This window comes from Epinephelus lanceolatus, chromosome 1, assembly GCF_041903045.1.
Source record: "Epinephelus lanceolatus isolate andai-2023 chromosome 1, ASM4190304v1, whole genome shotgun sequence".
Classification (NCBI taxonomy): domain Eukaryota; kingdom Metazoa; phylum Chordata; class Actinopteri; order Perciformes; family Serranidae; genus Epinephelus; species Epinephelus lanceolatus.
The window spans coordinates 38,621,205-38,636,419 of NC_135734.1; the positions used below are offsets into that span (position 1 = coordinate 38,621,205).

At 40.2% G+C, this 15,215-nt stretch overlaps 1 protein-coding gene across 1 annotated transcript; it reads right to left on the minus strand.

Annotated features, from left to right (window-relative positions):
• Positions 1-545: 545 nt before the first annotated feature.
• On the minus strand, positions 546-13,164 carry LOC117256515 (protein phosphatase 1 regulatory subunit 12B-like). The gene is made up of 7 exons (XM_033625965.2): positions 12,788-13,164; positions 6,831-6,847; positions 6,548-6,686; positions 4,040-4,141; positions 3,555-3,605; positions 3,401-3,451; positions 546-935 (listed from the first exon to the last, which is right to left on the minus strand). The coding sequence occupies exons 1-7, from the start codon at positions 12,887-12,889 to the stop codon at positions 849-851; spliced, it is 549 nt and encodes a 182-aa protein (XP_033481856.1). The 5' UTR covers positions 12,890-13,164; the 3' UTR covers positions 546-848.
• Between the last annotated feature and the right edge of the window lie 2,051 nt (positions 13,165-15,215).

Below are 15,215 nucleotides of genomic sequence, written 5' to 3' on the forward strand. Positions count from 1 at the left end.
ACTAATCACCTCATCACCTGATACAGATTATGATCATTTTATAGTCTTTATGTGACTGAAAGCTCCAGAACAGCGACTGAATGGACATTGAGGTGAGATTGTTTTGTCAATAATCATCACTTGATCCATATTTTCACACGCAGGCCTGACTTTGCTTTAGTGCTGACAGCTATGAGGCAATATAAGGGCCTTTTCTTTACCTTCTGACCATGTTTTACCCATCAGATTGTTTTATATTGCAGGTAAAGAGGAAAAGCCTGTACTGTGTGACATCATACATCAAGGTAAAGCTCTTAAATCAGAGACGAAGCTCCCACGTTTCTGAGAAATGTAGCTCATCCATCATCAGCTGTCCCCGGTAGCTCGGAGACAATTTACAAGGTCTGCATACAGAATGGAAAAAATACTGCGGTTTCCATGGTAATACCTCCGTGGAAATACCTGCAATATTTTGTCCATATATGTACTGTAGGAGGGACGGTCTTCATATGATTATAAATGCTTTCCTCCTGGACAAGTGTGAGAAGAAAAAACACATGAAGTGGTTGTGTTTGCATTTGCCTTTATGTAGAAGTATTTCATGAATATACAATATGAATTTTAATTTAACGTACTCTATGTCTGGGAATGTGCTACTACTTTAGATACAGTACAGTGACATGAAGCTTTCACAGCTGTGTCTTTATCCCTGCAAATGTTAGTTACTCAACAGACTCAAGTTTCCAACATCACTGGAGAGCTATGTACATACATTCTGTCTGAGGACTGGATTTATGACGGAAGAATGCAGGTAAAGATATGGTGTCTGGTATCCGTCCCTTTTCTTCTCATCTTTTCTGCCTCCTGTCTCACTTTGACAGTTTAGTGATGACCCGGATTAAAGCTCCATTCTCGTCCTTCAGTCTCTGGTTCTCCATCTTCAGCTCTGCTTTGACCTGAAGGAAGAGCATGAGACAAGTGAGGCAAGCACAGATGAAAAATTACATGTTGCTCATAACATGGAGAGCTTATTGTGCTGGGTGGAATACGTCTTATTGAAATGGTGAATGTCAGAGATCAAAACATTAGACTACAGGTCTCATTTGCTGTATGTTCATTTTTGCCATGTGAAAACTGTACAGCTCATGTTGTGGAGTGGTACTTATCATTTTGAAGTGAATTGATATTTAAATAGTAGTGCCATGCAAAGTTCTGGGTTTGATTTTTTGCAGTTCCTGCAACATTTTCAGCCTCCATTATATCAAAATGGAGTTTAATTTAATTTAATTTAGTTTATTTGATAGGGACAATGCAGGTTAACATAGTAACACTTCCACTCGTTACAAACAAGGCAGGAGTTAATCAGGTAAGGGCCAAACAAAAATTGCATTCTACTCTTCAGTCAGAAAATTCAAGTAGGTAGATTTTTCAAAGTTACTGGTTTTTTTTTGGTTTATTTGTTTTGCTAAGATGTGTTGGAGGGATTGCAATTAGAAGATGGGATTTGGCACTAAAAAAGACAGTAACTAAGGAAGATACCCAGTATTTTACTGCTGGAAAGATGGTCTTGTCATATAACTGGGCTGTCTATGCAATGTAAAGATGCAAATACTTTTAAACTGGTGCTACATGACAAGAGAAAACAGAGAAAAGGGGCAGTGGCATTTGATTTTGCTCCAGAAATAGAAAAACCTACAGCTACCAGAATGCTCTGCATCGCACCTGACCAATAATCACTCCCGCTTGTGGGTGATGTAATGTGAGCTTGGCCGTTTTTCCAAAGGAAACAATATGGTGAGCGGCTGGTAACAAGCAATTGTGAATTACAGTTAAACGGTAAGCTAAAATATGTTTATAAAAACATTTTAGGTGAGGAACAAGCAATGCAGTAACAGAATCTTGGCTCATATTTGATCAGTGCTGTTTAGATTTACCCTTTGATCTTAATTTTTTTTTTCAGCCTTCGTTTTTATTGTGCAGGAAACAGTATGGTTCCTGCTTCTTGTTCAGAAATTCTTGTATTACAGCCAAACAGTGCACCAAAATATGTTTCTATTTTTGCGCCACCTAGACACACTAAAATGGCCACTGCCATCTTGCATTTGTAACGTCATTTGGAGCCAGAGACTGCGCAGTAGCAATCTCAACCAGTATTGAGTTCCCGCCCATACACCTGTCCAACCATTCGTGAGCAGCGCCAAGATTCAGTTCCCCTATTTAACATGAAATTACTAGTTATAACCAGACTTACCAGAAAAACTAACTATTAAACAAACATCAGCATGATAAGAACTACATAAAGTGACAGAAACCATCTTTGGGAAAAATTTTATTTGACGTTTACTTTGATTTGATAGTTTGGCCCATGTCCCATCTGCTAACATGGAGAGGGCGGGGCTTATGACCTACTGCCACCAGAGGGCAATTAAGACATTTTGGCTTCACTTTTGGGGAGCTGTCATGTCGTCCATCATTATATACAGTGTATGATCTAGGTGCTGAAAGATGGAGGGAAATTTACCACAGTTCATTTGCACATTGTTATGAAACAAAGCCAGTTGAAAATCGGCAGCGTATCCTTTTAATTCATTACTGGATATTTGGAGAGCATAAGCAAAATATTTGATGGACAAGTTTACTCATTCAAACAGCTTTTAGATTTTGAGGCCTTGTCCAAAATCACTTCACACTGAGTCACTGTTACTATAGGGGCTCTGCAGTAGGAAGCTGAGGGCTGTGGTCCAATGTGAACTTTAACACAGGTTCAATTGTGAAGTCTGTTTTACATTTCTCACTTCTGTTCCTGCTGCTGACCAATCCAGAAATGAAACTCCCCCAGTAATAGTAATCTGATCTGGATAAATCTGAGCTTTATTACTGTACAGTGAAACACATACAGTCACAAAGGCACATGACCTTTTACACTTGCATTCAGTGACACACAATCGGACCAGACTTCCTCATTTAAATACTCACAATAACAGTGTTCCTCTGTTGTGAATATCTATTTTCACACCAGCGTCTCGTGTTTGTTTAAACCAAAACAAGAGGGTTTTTGTTTGTATCCTCTTGGGTACAACACAGCAGACATTTGTGAACGTTAGACTATAGATGAATACTGATGGCTCGCTCGCTGCAGTGTCAGAGTGCTCGCACACATTCCACAGCCGGCGGAGCATAATGGTGACAAATGATGTCAGCTAAACCCACCGTAGATGGAGCCGCTAACACCACAGCTCCAACTCCCAGAGACACTTTACTGTGTTTGGGTTTGATTGTTCATTGTTTGCCTCGTGTCAGATAAGCTTAACTTTCTCCTGGTGAGAGATCCTGCTGCATTGTGAACTCCTAATATTTTTAAAGGGGATTAAATATGAAAAAAATAAGCTGATATTACTAATTTATAGAATATCTGAATTACCTTCAGCTGTTCTTCCATGTCTGATATCCTGTTTTTCAGACTCCAACTTTCCTACGAAGAAGAACATTAAATACAAATAATTAAAATATTAAATCAAGATAAACAGTCTGGATAAAGACATGTATTTAAGTAATAGTATAATGTTAAGTTTTACCTTTTTTTCCGTCTCAAGCATGTTGGAGCCACAATCTCCTGCCCTCCCCTTCTGCATTAATGAAAGGTTATTACAAAAAAAGATTAGAGTACAAAGCTTTGAAACTGTACGATTATAGCTGCGACATTTTCATAAAAAGGAGCCCAAGTGTCTGATGTAAAATATCCAATATACCCACAGCAACTCTAAAGCGGCTCACCGTTATTATCCCAAAATTCAAAACCTGCACTCTGACAGTAATTACATTGCCGTTTCCTTGTATAACTGCCATCTTTCATGTCACACTTCCCTCACATTATTTCCCGGTATCATCACAAGCGTATATGGGAGACATTTCTGTACTGACAGGAGACACGTGGACATGAAAATTATGGCTTGCAGAAACTTTTAGGTACTTTTTCAGCTGCCTCTTCAGTGACCGTTTCCTTCAGTTCTTTCACACTCATGAATCTGCATCAGCCTCATTAACTGTGTGTGTACAGTACCTGCGCTCTCTGCAGCTGGTCCTGAATCATGGCCAGTTCCTGTTTACTTGTCTCCAGCCTGGACTTGAGCCTTTGATTGGTGGCCAGGGCCTTTTCATACATCTACAAATTAAAAAATGCACTCGTTAGGATTTTCAGAGGAGTCTGATTGCTTTCACAGCACACAGACTGTTGAACACTGACATCAACAGCCACAGGGACAGTTTGTGTGGTAGTTTTAACTGTTTAGTCTGCAGCTAATGATTAGTTTCATGATTTCATATTTTATCATTTAAATCCTGCACACACCTTTGTTTTCTGTAGTTTACACTCCAAGGTACAGTGTGTAGGTGTGGTGGAGTCTAGAGGCTGGGTTTGCAGATTGCAACCAATGGAAACTTCACCTGTGTGCCAAGTGTAAAGGAGAGCTATGGTAGCTGATGCAAAAATGCAAATGGCCCTATCTATGGCCAGTGTTTGATTTGTCTGTTTCAGGCTACTGTAGAAACAACATGGCAGACTCTGTGGAGAAGGACCCACTTTGTATGCAGATATAAAGAGCTCACTCTGTGGCAACAAAAACACAACAGTTTGTCTTTGTAGGTGATTAGAAACTAACAAAAACATAGTTATGAATATTAAATATCATATCTGCCAATAGATGCCCGTAAATCCTACACACTGGACCCTCCTCATTGAGTATGTCAACCTTTTGACCTCATGTACATGCACATACATTAGCAAACAGATAAATGAGGGATTTCTAGTTTGGAGATTTTTATAAGTTTGAGTTTATTTCTTTAGACTGTATATGTTTGTTGGTGCTTTTGTTTTTGGTTAATTGCAAAAATATTAATACTGACAGAATGATTGTCCTGCTTTATTTTATTTGTAGTTGTTTTATTTTAAATTTGGTACAGATCATGAATTCTAATGACTGGTTTTTCCCTGACGAGCCTGATCTCACTCCAAAGTCGTCGAAATCCGGCGCTAGGGCAGTGACGGGGGCATCAGAAACCAACGACAAAAGCCGTCCTTTCACGTTGGCATGATATGCAGCCGGTTGCCATTATAGTCTAACTGCGCCTGGCAGCATCAGGGGGGAAATATAGCAGGACAAGGATGATAGTTAAGGTGGGGAAAGTCCAACTTGGGCAGGCAGGAGGGGTGGTGGATGGGTCCAACAAATACCAACTTTCACCCAAGAGAGCCGTGTTTGTGTCCCGTAAGATTTTAAAGCCAAACCCTGCTCTTTTTTTCCTGGACCTAACCATGCGTGTTTATTGTTGAAGGCAAAAAAACCTCGTCAATTCGTGGAGTTCCACTGACATAGTGCATTTATTTTGAAAGAGACTATATGTACACAGTAATTTCCTGTGAAAACGGAAGTGTATTTTGAAAGAGGACAATGCATGAAACAGGAAGAACTTGACACGGCATCCCAGAACGTCAACAACTAACGCACCCAGGGTACCTTTCATGTCATATCTGGACGTGGAAAGTCCATGAATAAAGGTCAGTAAGTGACGAGGTTGGAGTGATACTGTGTTGCCCTGACATTTTATTGATCTCTACAAAAGGGTCAAGGGTCAGAGGTTTACATTTGCACAATTTATCAACAGCTATTACCTTGATTGGCATGAAAATTTGCTGTCATCCCTCAGGAGGAATTGCAAACACTTTGGTGATCCCTTGACAAATGTTTGCAGAACTAATGACATTCTCATCAGTCCTAGCTGTCTGCATCTTTGTTTGGTGCATATTGGCTAATGTTAGTGTGCTTACCACTAAACTAAGATGTTAAGCAGAGTAAATATGACATGTGCTAGATATCAATATGTTATCATGTGGGCATGTTAGCATGCTAATGTTAGCATTAAGCTCAAAGCACTGCAGAGCTGTTAGCATGACTGTAGACTCTTGGTCTTGTTTCAATTTATAAATGCAATATTTAGTCTATAAAATTGTGAAAAACAACCTTCATAGTTTCCAAGAATCCAAAATGATGCATTCAAATAGATTTTTTGTGCCAACCAATGGTCGTAAAACCCAAAGATTTTGAATTTAAAGTGATATAAAACAGAACATATATCAGAAAATGAGAATTTTTCAAGACTTTGTGCTTCATAAATGACTTTAACAGATTATCACATATCCAAATTGAGGCTAATTTATTTTCTGTAGACCAGCTGATTAACTGACTTGTCGTTTCTGTTGTGCTGTTTACGCAACATTTTGTTGTGTACTTTTATTTTGAAATTTCTGTGTTGGTTTTGGAACAGCATCCTCTAGGGGCTGGATATATGTGTGCCTAATTCTCATTGGATAATTGACAGAGGCTCGGCCATCTTGTTGTATGTATACAGGAAGTGCTTTTATTCACTCTGTAAAGGAGCCTGAAGAAGGCCATGTGCTCAAATGCAGTCTGTGTAGGTGAGTTCATTAACTGTCAAGTGATCACGTGAAGCTCCTTTATTGTTTAAGCACAGTCACTCAAAACATCACCAACATGCAAACTGCATCACCTGCCTTTTTATAGTCATTGTTTGCCGACTCTTCTTCTAACTTTTTCCTCGCAGACAGTCGGTTCTCCCGTCGTAAGAAGTAAGACTCAGCGTGGTTTGTGGATGTGTCGTTGGAGACGTCAGAAGATCCAGAAGAGCTTAGTCTAACAACATGAAACAGGTATTAACAATCCAACACTGAGGTTGAGCTCAGATAGTGTCAGAGTTTCATATCAATGAGAACTTTCTCTCAGGTGATAACTGATTTTGTTTCGTATGCATTAAAGGTGTGAATTAGATTTGCTTACCTGGACAGTCTTTCGTGCTGAAATAGAGGAGAAATGTTTTAGAACTGGCTATCTGACCAACATGAAAAATGCAGCAACCACGCCAATGTTTTTTTCGAAAGGACATTTCAACGTTTTAGTTATACTTAATCCCAATTTAAACTTTACATTGGCATAAACAAGTCATTCAACCTCATCATGACTGGTCCTCTGTTTCAGTAAATGCTCATTACTGCACAAATAATGACATTACACAGCTTGACTCCATCGTGTAGTTTGACAGGCTGTTTGGTTGTAATGTGAGATTTATGAAGTACTATATGGAATCAAACCCACAGACGAGGTTGTATTTTGTACCATGTTGACCATTCCCTCTGCATTATGTTGTAAACACGCAGTTACCGTGCACACAGGACATGTTTTATGACAGCACAATGTTAATTACGAGTAGATCTCCGCACAGGAAGAACTCAGAGATTCTTTGAAGTGACACTACCAGGAATTCCTTATGCAAGACCTTTTTTTTTTCTTTTTTCCAAATTTCCAAGTAAAGGTTTGCGGCAGTCTGAAATGCCGAGTAGAAGGAGAGAGGAAGTGAACCCTTAAATAAACTGACAAGCAGAGATACTAACTAAACACATCCAAAAAAGGTAATAGTTCTGGCAGAGGCTTTCACAATGTGTTCATTATTGCCTGCTGAAGTTGGAAGGGTTTCCTTGGTGAGAGATTTTTTGAGCAGAAGAGAAGAATTAAAAACTCACACTACCTTAAAAAGATGAGGAACATAGCTGAATACAACACTGCTGTATTGACGATGAGGGACAAATGTTTGATTCTTACATTATCAGCTGGAGTATTGTGAACCCCGATGTGAAATACAGATACTGATAGGTGACAAATTAAAGGAACACGGGGTGTCTCTGTAAGGTGTTGAGCCACCGCGAGCTGCCAGAACAGCCTCACTGCTTCCTGGCATATATCAAACACTTTTCCTCCGAAACATATTCCCTTATTTAGTGCTTTTGAGGGTGATGGCAGAGAGTGCTGTCTAACACACTGGCTCAGAATCTCCCAAAGGTGTTCAATTTGGTTGTTGTCTGGAGACTGTGAAGGCCAAAGTAAATGATTACGTACAGAATTTTCACACTTGCGAATGCCCTGAATGAAGCATCTGTCGGGTTTCTTCAACCAGTTATTCAGATTTTTGCTTTTAAACTACAGTTGGTAATGTTTATAAGATATAACTTTGTGTTATATTCGCTGAAACTGTCACTACATCCACACAGTAGTATACGTGACAGATAGTCTGTGAAATAGTCCTAGTGCTCATCATGGCATCTACAAGAATCCAGGAAACAACCAATCTGAGCAGAGGAGTCTCTAATGCAGCTGTCAGTCATGTCAATCACTGCCAAACTGTCAAACTAGGCAGCGCTGATCAAATGTGAATCAAGATTCTGTCACTGCATTGTCTATTTCTCACCTGAAGTGTTCTCAGAAACATATTTTAGTGCACTGTTTAGCTGTTAGGTGAGAATGTTTGTGAAACCTGCTCAGTGGTGTAAGGTAGTTACGATGGGCCCTGGTGCACGCTTTCATGCACATATCGTCTCGTCACATGAGCAGAGACTTGACATAAGATAACATCAACATACATATTACCCATCAATCATCACTGCGTATCTGTGTATAACAAAAAACCCAAAGAAAACAATTTAATAATGAATCAGTTAATTTAACTTTAATTATTGATTCATAGTTACAGAAATATGTATTTATAAAATAGCTGATTTATACTTATAGAATAAGCATATCATTTTCTTACAGATGCTGTTGACATTTTACAGAAAAATAAAAAATAAACGTGACAGAGATGGCTTTGCCGTTTTCAAGGGCATATATAGCAAATGGCACTGTTTTTAATTTAATGAGCGCTCTCCTTTGAACACAGGCATCTTTTAAAGGTGGCAGTCACTCATAAAGTCCCATTCTTCCCACTCTCTCTATGGACTCTCTGTGTATTTTTTTAATTTATAATAATTTTATTATATTATTTATAATTAAATCAGTCATTCATTATTTCATTGTCACTGAGCCCGTTTATATGCACACAATAATCAGATAACTGGGAATAATCAGGTAATGGTAATAATCTGATCTGACGCGTTTACATGCACTTCAATAATGCGATAATCAGAAAACCCTGGTTTACATGATTCAGTCCATTAGTCGGATTTCTGTCCAAGTACATGATGTAAAACTCAAATTTCCTGTTACAGTAGGTGGCGGTAATGCACCTTAATGCTGGTTGCCACTCGCCATAATACCGAAAAGAAGAACAAGAAGAAGAAACTTCCTGTTAGTTTCAAAACATCCTGTCTTCTTCACCACGGCAACGCTACACAAAGAAGAATAAGAATATGGAGGTGACGCTAACGGTCAGGGCTGTCCTTATGTGGGAGCTGTTAAGCCTGCAAAATAGGCTACACACTGCTGCTGTCCTTCGCTTATTCTCCATGAGGAGAAAACTACGATGGGCTTTCATTCAGCAAGCATCTGCCCTTGGTCTCAGCATGATGGGTCCTCCACTCCTACCAAAACACCGTGCTTGCTGGATGCGCATCCAGAGCAATGACTGGTGGGAGAGAGTGGTCCTCAAGGAATTCTCAGATCCAGCATGGAGAGAGAATTTCAGGATGTCTCGGAGAGCATTTGTGAAACTGTGTGATCTGATGAAGGATGTCATGAGCCCCGATGAGATGACAGTACGTCCCCCTGTACCTCTGGAAATGCAAGTGGCATATTTTCTACGACTTTTCACACATGTGCAGATGTAAAAGAACGAAAGATACCAGATTAATGGTATACATGCACCGCATAAAACGGACTATTGGGGAAAAAGCTAGGTGTGTTTATCCGATTTCTCATAATCCGATAATGGCTTTTATCTGATAAAGCACATCGGATTATGCTGTTTACATGACTACTTGAATAATCAGATAATGATCGGTTTATTGTGTGCATATAAACGGGCTCACTAATTGCTTATCCTGTTGGGGGTCGCGGGAGAGGCAGGGTACATCCTGGACAGGTAGCCAGACTATAACCATAGCCATTCACACCTACGGGCAATTTAGAGTCACCAGTTTACCTAACCTGCATGTCTTTGGACTGTGGGAGGAAGTCTGAGAACTCGGACAAAAACCTGGACATGCAAACTCACAGAAACGCACAAATGTACAAACCAGGAGCCCTCTTGCTGTGAGGCAACAATGCTAGTTTATGATTTATTTATAATTTGGTTTTAATTTTCTAAGGAGTGCTGAGGCTATAGGGTTTATTTGATCCTGGTCTGGATCTAGTGAAGGTCTGCTGGTTGGTCCACAACTCTTTTCTAGACTGGAGTAGCTGTTGGATGGATTGCCATAAAATATTGTTTAGACATCCATTGATTCATGAATTATTCTTGTGCCGCCATGAGTAAACCTGTCACATTTGTGGTTTTGAGCAGTTTTACACTCAGTTACACTGTGGCTTTTTGAGGCCTATCAAGACATTTCAGCTCTTACAGAGAATACTTAGCCTGCTGGAGCAACAAAGAAACTGAAAAGTTATTCACAGCTGCAGTGTTTTCTCTAACCGCTCTCTGTGGTTTGTCATCTGGGGCCGAAGTTGATGCTCACACACAAGACTTACCTCCTTCACTTTACACAGTGGTTGGGAAGTAAGACACTTTATTCAGCTCCTAATGACTTTGGTTATCGGATTCTGATGCATGACTTTTTAAATCAAGCACCATCAGCAGGTCAAAATGTCACTTTGTCCAATACTTTGAACCTGCAAACATCAGCTCAGCTGTACCTTGTGCTCATTACCTAATTAGCATCAGAATGTTGGCTAGGTCATTGTGAGCGTGTTAGCATGTTGATGTTAGAAATTACATCAGCTGTGCCAAAGACGAGCCTCACAGAGCTGTTGGCACTACTGTAGACTCTTTCCACAGCACTTTCCAACAACAAGAGCTTTACCTAAAGGACAAAATGGCATTAAGATATAAAACCGTACATAGACAGATATCACAGTGCTGCCATGTTTACTCTCTGAACCTGCTGAACCCATCCTCTCCATCTTTAAACGCCCTTTCGACGTATTAATCACAGGGAAAGCTAATATGACTCGCTCTTTCAGTTTTTATTACACTCACTAATGCTAACAATCAATATGTATTAACTTCGAAGAGGTGATTATCTTTCCTGTAGCAGTTACACCAGCATTTATCAGGGTAATGATGCGCTGAATTACTTTTTGCTGCTGACTTAACTTTCAAGATGAGCACACGCAGTTTTGATTTTACATTGTGCTGTATTGTTTCGGACACAGAGACTCATTGTGACACGCACATAAAGTAAAGCAAAAAACAGACTGACACATCAAAAAAAGTGGATTCCTATAAAGAAGAAACAGGGCTTTAAGTTACAGACAGTGTGTGTAAACACAGTGATATGCCTCCGCTCAGACATTTACAAGATCTCTGGATCCTCCCCAGACCCTGATGTCAGCTCCTTTAATGCTCTCTCTGGACACTCAGATATGCTCGGTAAACGGTCATTAATGATATACAGTACGCAGACTTGGAAAAAGCTCTGGTTTGGATTAAGCGACAGCACATATAAACAGATGCTGATGGAAACATCGGCTTTTGTGTCCCATGTATGTGAGCGACTCTGTCACTGAGCTGCCCTCCGTCCCCTTTCTAGACCCCTCGAGGAACTCTTTGCCTGCTGACCAGCTATTCCCAAGTGGAAAATGTGAGCTTCCCGTAGGACTAGCAGAGAGATAAACATCCATAAATACTGCGTCTGAGTTCCCACAAGCCAGTCCTTTGCACTCTACCCCCCCGCTTCTCTCTGTTCCCTGTCATCCTGTCTTTCACCCCCTTCTTTCCCTCTCTTTCTTCCTGTGTCCCTCTCTGTGTCTCTCCATTAATCTCTCCCAAGTGGATTCTTAGTTTACATAAACAGATAAGACTAACTGCTCGTTACAACTTTTCTTCGGTTTCACTTACAAGTTTTGTTCCTCCATGCTCCATGCTCATACACGTCAACATGCGAGTTAGTTTCACAGTTTATGCGAGTTATTACAGACCATTAGGAGCATGTCAGAGTTAAAAGAGATAATAAATTATTATTTGCGGTGGTGTAGGGGCCCAAGATACATACCATGTAACCACAAAGTCCCTGGTACACTAAACAGCAAATACCCTCCCAAAAAATAATTTAAAGGTCCAGTGTGTAGGATTTAGGGGGATCTATTGGCAGGAATGAAATATGGTATAATAGCTGTTTTTTTTAAAGATTATTTTAGGCTTTTTTTGGCAGCTAGAGAGAAGAAGAGGGGAGAGAGCGGGGATGACACAGCAAAGGGACGCAGGTTGGAGTAGAGCCCAGGCCGTTGCAAAGGACTCAGCCAACATGGGGTGGACGGTCTACTCACTGAGCTAGAGGCTGCCCCATACCTATGTTTTTTTTTTTACTCTTTCGCTGGCAGTAGCCACGGCCGGAGGTGCTGTGTTTTCGGGTTGTCTCTTCATCCATCCCTCCCATTCTCGTAAATGCGATATCACAAGAATGCCTGGATGGAATTTCTTCAAATTTGACATAGACAGTGTGAAGTGGAAAAAGTTAGAAAAAATCTTTAGTTGCATTCCAACAGCTATCGTGTAAACAGTGTTCTCCAAAAAAGGACCCATTTGAAGCGAGGCAGTAAGAGGTCATTTATAGCTACATACAAGTTTCCATTGATCATGTAGGCTGCTGAGGTAAAGCGCAGAAACACACAGGAATACCTCTGTGGCTCGTTACAGACACATTTGTTTGACAATGACTGAACTTTGATGTTAGTGTTTGCTTTATGTCAGCCGTGGCATTTCCTCGAACTAAACAGACGCTGAGACGATTAAAGACAATTGGGCCTCTTACCCTCAGGCTCTTGGTGGTGGCAGCAGATGAAGTTGGAGAGGAGTCAGAGAGCAACTTTCTGATGCGCGGCTGATCCTTGTTGTGAGAAAGTAGAGATGACATCGCTCCCGAGCTGCTGGCCTCCGCATGCAGCTGTACTGTGGTCCAAAAGTTCTTCCAAAAAGTTTTTCTTTTTTTTTTTTTTAAATATAAACAAAAAACAAATTAAACAAAAAAAGCAGCAGAGAAGATGCACAGGGATCTGTTTATAGTCCGCTGATATTAAATTCTGTGGCTGTTTCCTAAGTTAAACAGACCAAGTGCGATCTTCATGTGATGGTGAGACATTGAATATCTGATGAGAGTGAAAGAACTGCACAAATGTGAGAGCTGTGGAGGAAGTGGTGGGACTGGGGAGTAGGCGGGCTGTAGTGTGTATGTGTGGACACAAGGATCTGACAGCAGTATTGTTCACAAGGGCTCTCAAGGGACTCAGGGTCATTCTGCCAAAAATGGAAGAAGTGTTTCAGGATCGTTTCTGGAGATGCAAATGTGAAAACTGTTTACAGTGTGTGTTCTTTCATAATGTTTTATCTAATATTTAATTTCAGTACAGTAGGACAGGGAAGTGCACTTATAATTTTAGGTGCACTTCCCTTTGCATTAAAAATAAGTGTGATCTATTTTACATTTGGGTTTTTTCGGACAAAGGGGAAACAACCAGCTGTGGATGAGGAACTCTGATATTTTACTCAAGTAAAAGTTTTGCTACCTACTCACTTAAAAGTCCTGAATTAATTAAAAGTACATTCGTACTGGCTTTCAAATGTACTTTAAAAAGCAGTAAAAGCACTCATCCTTTGAGAATCATGTGTATTATTAGATTATAAATTGTGATGCATTAAGATAGGAGTGTCAAACATACGGCCTGTGGGCCAGAACTGGCTCGCTTAAGGGTCCAATCTGGCCCACTGGATGACTTTGCACACCTCATATCGATACACTCGTGAGGGCTAATGCAGCATTCACATGGAATCAGGCAGACGGGAGACATCTGCTGGATGGAACGGAAGAAATAAACAAGCGGTCTGACAGAATGGCACAACAGCTAAATGAGACACGTGACTCGTGACACGTGATTGTTGCTATAGCGATGTTTTTGGGCTACAGAGAGCTAACCTTAGCCAGATAGCTCGCTAAGCTAATAAAGCAATTCATAATGTTACGTTTCATATTACGTACCCGGTGTTCCACCCAGCTCTGCGCTAATCGCATCTCATATGTACGCCTTCTTGGAGGCATCACGGTAGGCTTTTAAAGTTTGGTCATATAATTCTGGGTGCTGCTGCACCAAAAGCACTAGCTTTTTGTTGTCGAGTTCAGCCATGTTTTCTTTACTGTTTTGGAACTACGCCACATCCGGTTGAGTATTCTGTGGCTGGTGAACGGTAAAAGTTAAAATATTGCCGTTGATGAATGTTGCCGTGGACGGTATTCTCTGCCGGCCTCGCCCAAGTTTTACTGTCCTTCTCTCGTCCACTAACATGACATTTGGTTTGCCGTCTGCCGTTTGCCTGATTCCATGTGAATGCAGCATAAGAGATGCCAGGCTTTAGGAGCAAGTTAAACCGTGAGTAGACTACTTGATGTAAAATGCTGCTTCAGAGGTTTTTCCACCCTGTCCTGAAAACAGTTCTGAAAACAGAAAGCAAGAAATACTTATGTTCACATTTAAAGACACTGTACATTGTGCAAAATGTTGTCAGTCAGCAGCTTCAGTACGAAATAATCTTTATCAGACCTCTATCTTAAAACAGTGTTGGTGGAGCACTATTGCTAAGGTACTGTCAAAACTTTAGATGTGTAAATGGTGTGTAAGGGAGGAGATAACTTAACCTGCTTCCTTAATACCTTCCACTTTGGTTTGCTGTAGTGATGATAGCATCACTGGAGTGGAAATGTGTGGGAAAGTTGTCATAGACTAACTGACTGTGGAAAAGAGACATATTAATGATACTATATTGCATTGATAATCAGAATGTACTTGTACGTCGTCACACTATAAGAAAGATGTAAATAAAAAAATGGAGGTGTTGTTATGTATAGGTTATTAAGCAATGGTTTTACTGGTCCGGCCCACTTGACATTAAATTGGGTAGCATGTGGCCCATGAGCCAAAATGGGTTTTGCATTAAGCATCACTTCAGTGTTGCAGCTGGTGAAGCTGGCTAATTTACTACTTTATATACTGCTGGGTAAATTAATCTGTAAGAATACATTATCATAGATTAGTTGATTATACTTTGTATTAATAATCTGAATCTGCAAAGTAACTAGTTGCTACTGTTGTCTAATGTTAGAACATTTCCCTCTGAGATGTAGTGAAGTAGATGTATAAAGTAGCATGAAATGGAAATACTCAAGTAAAGCAAACATAACTTAAAACTGT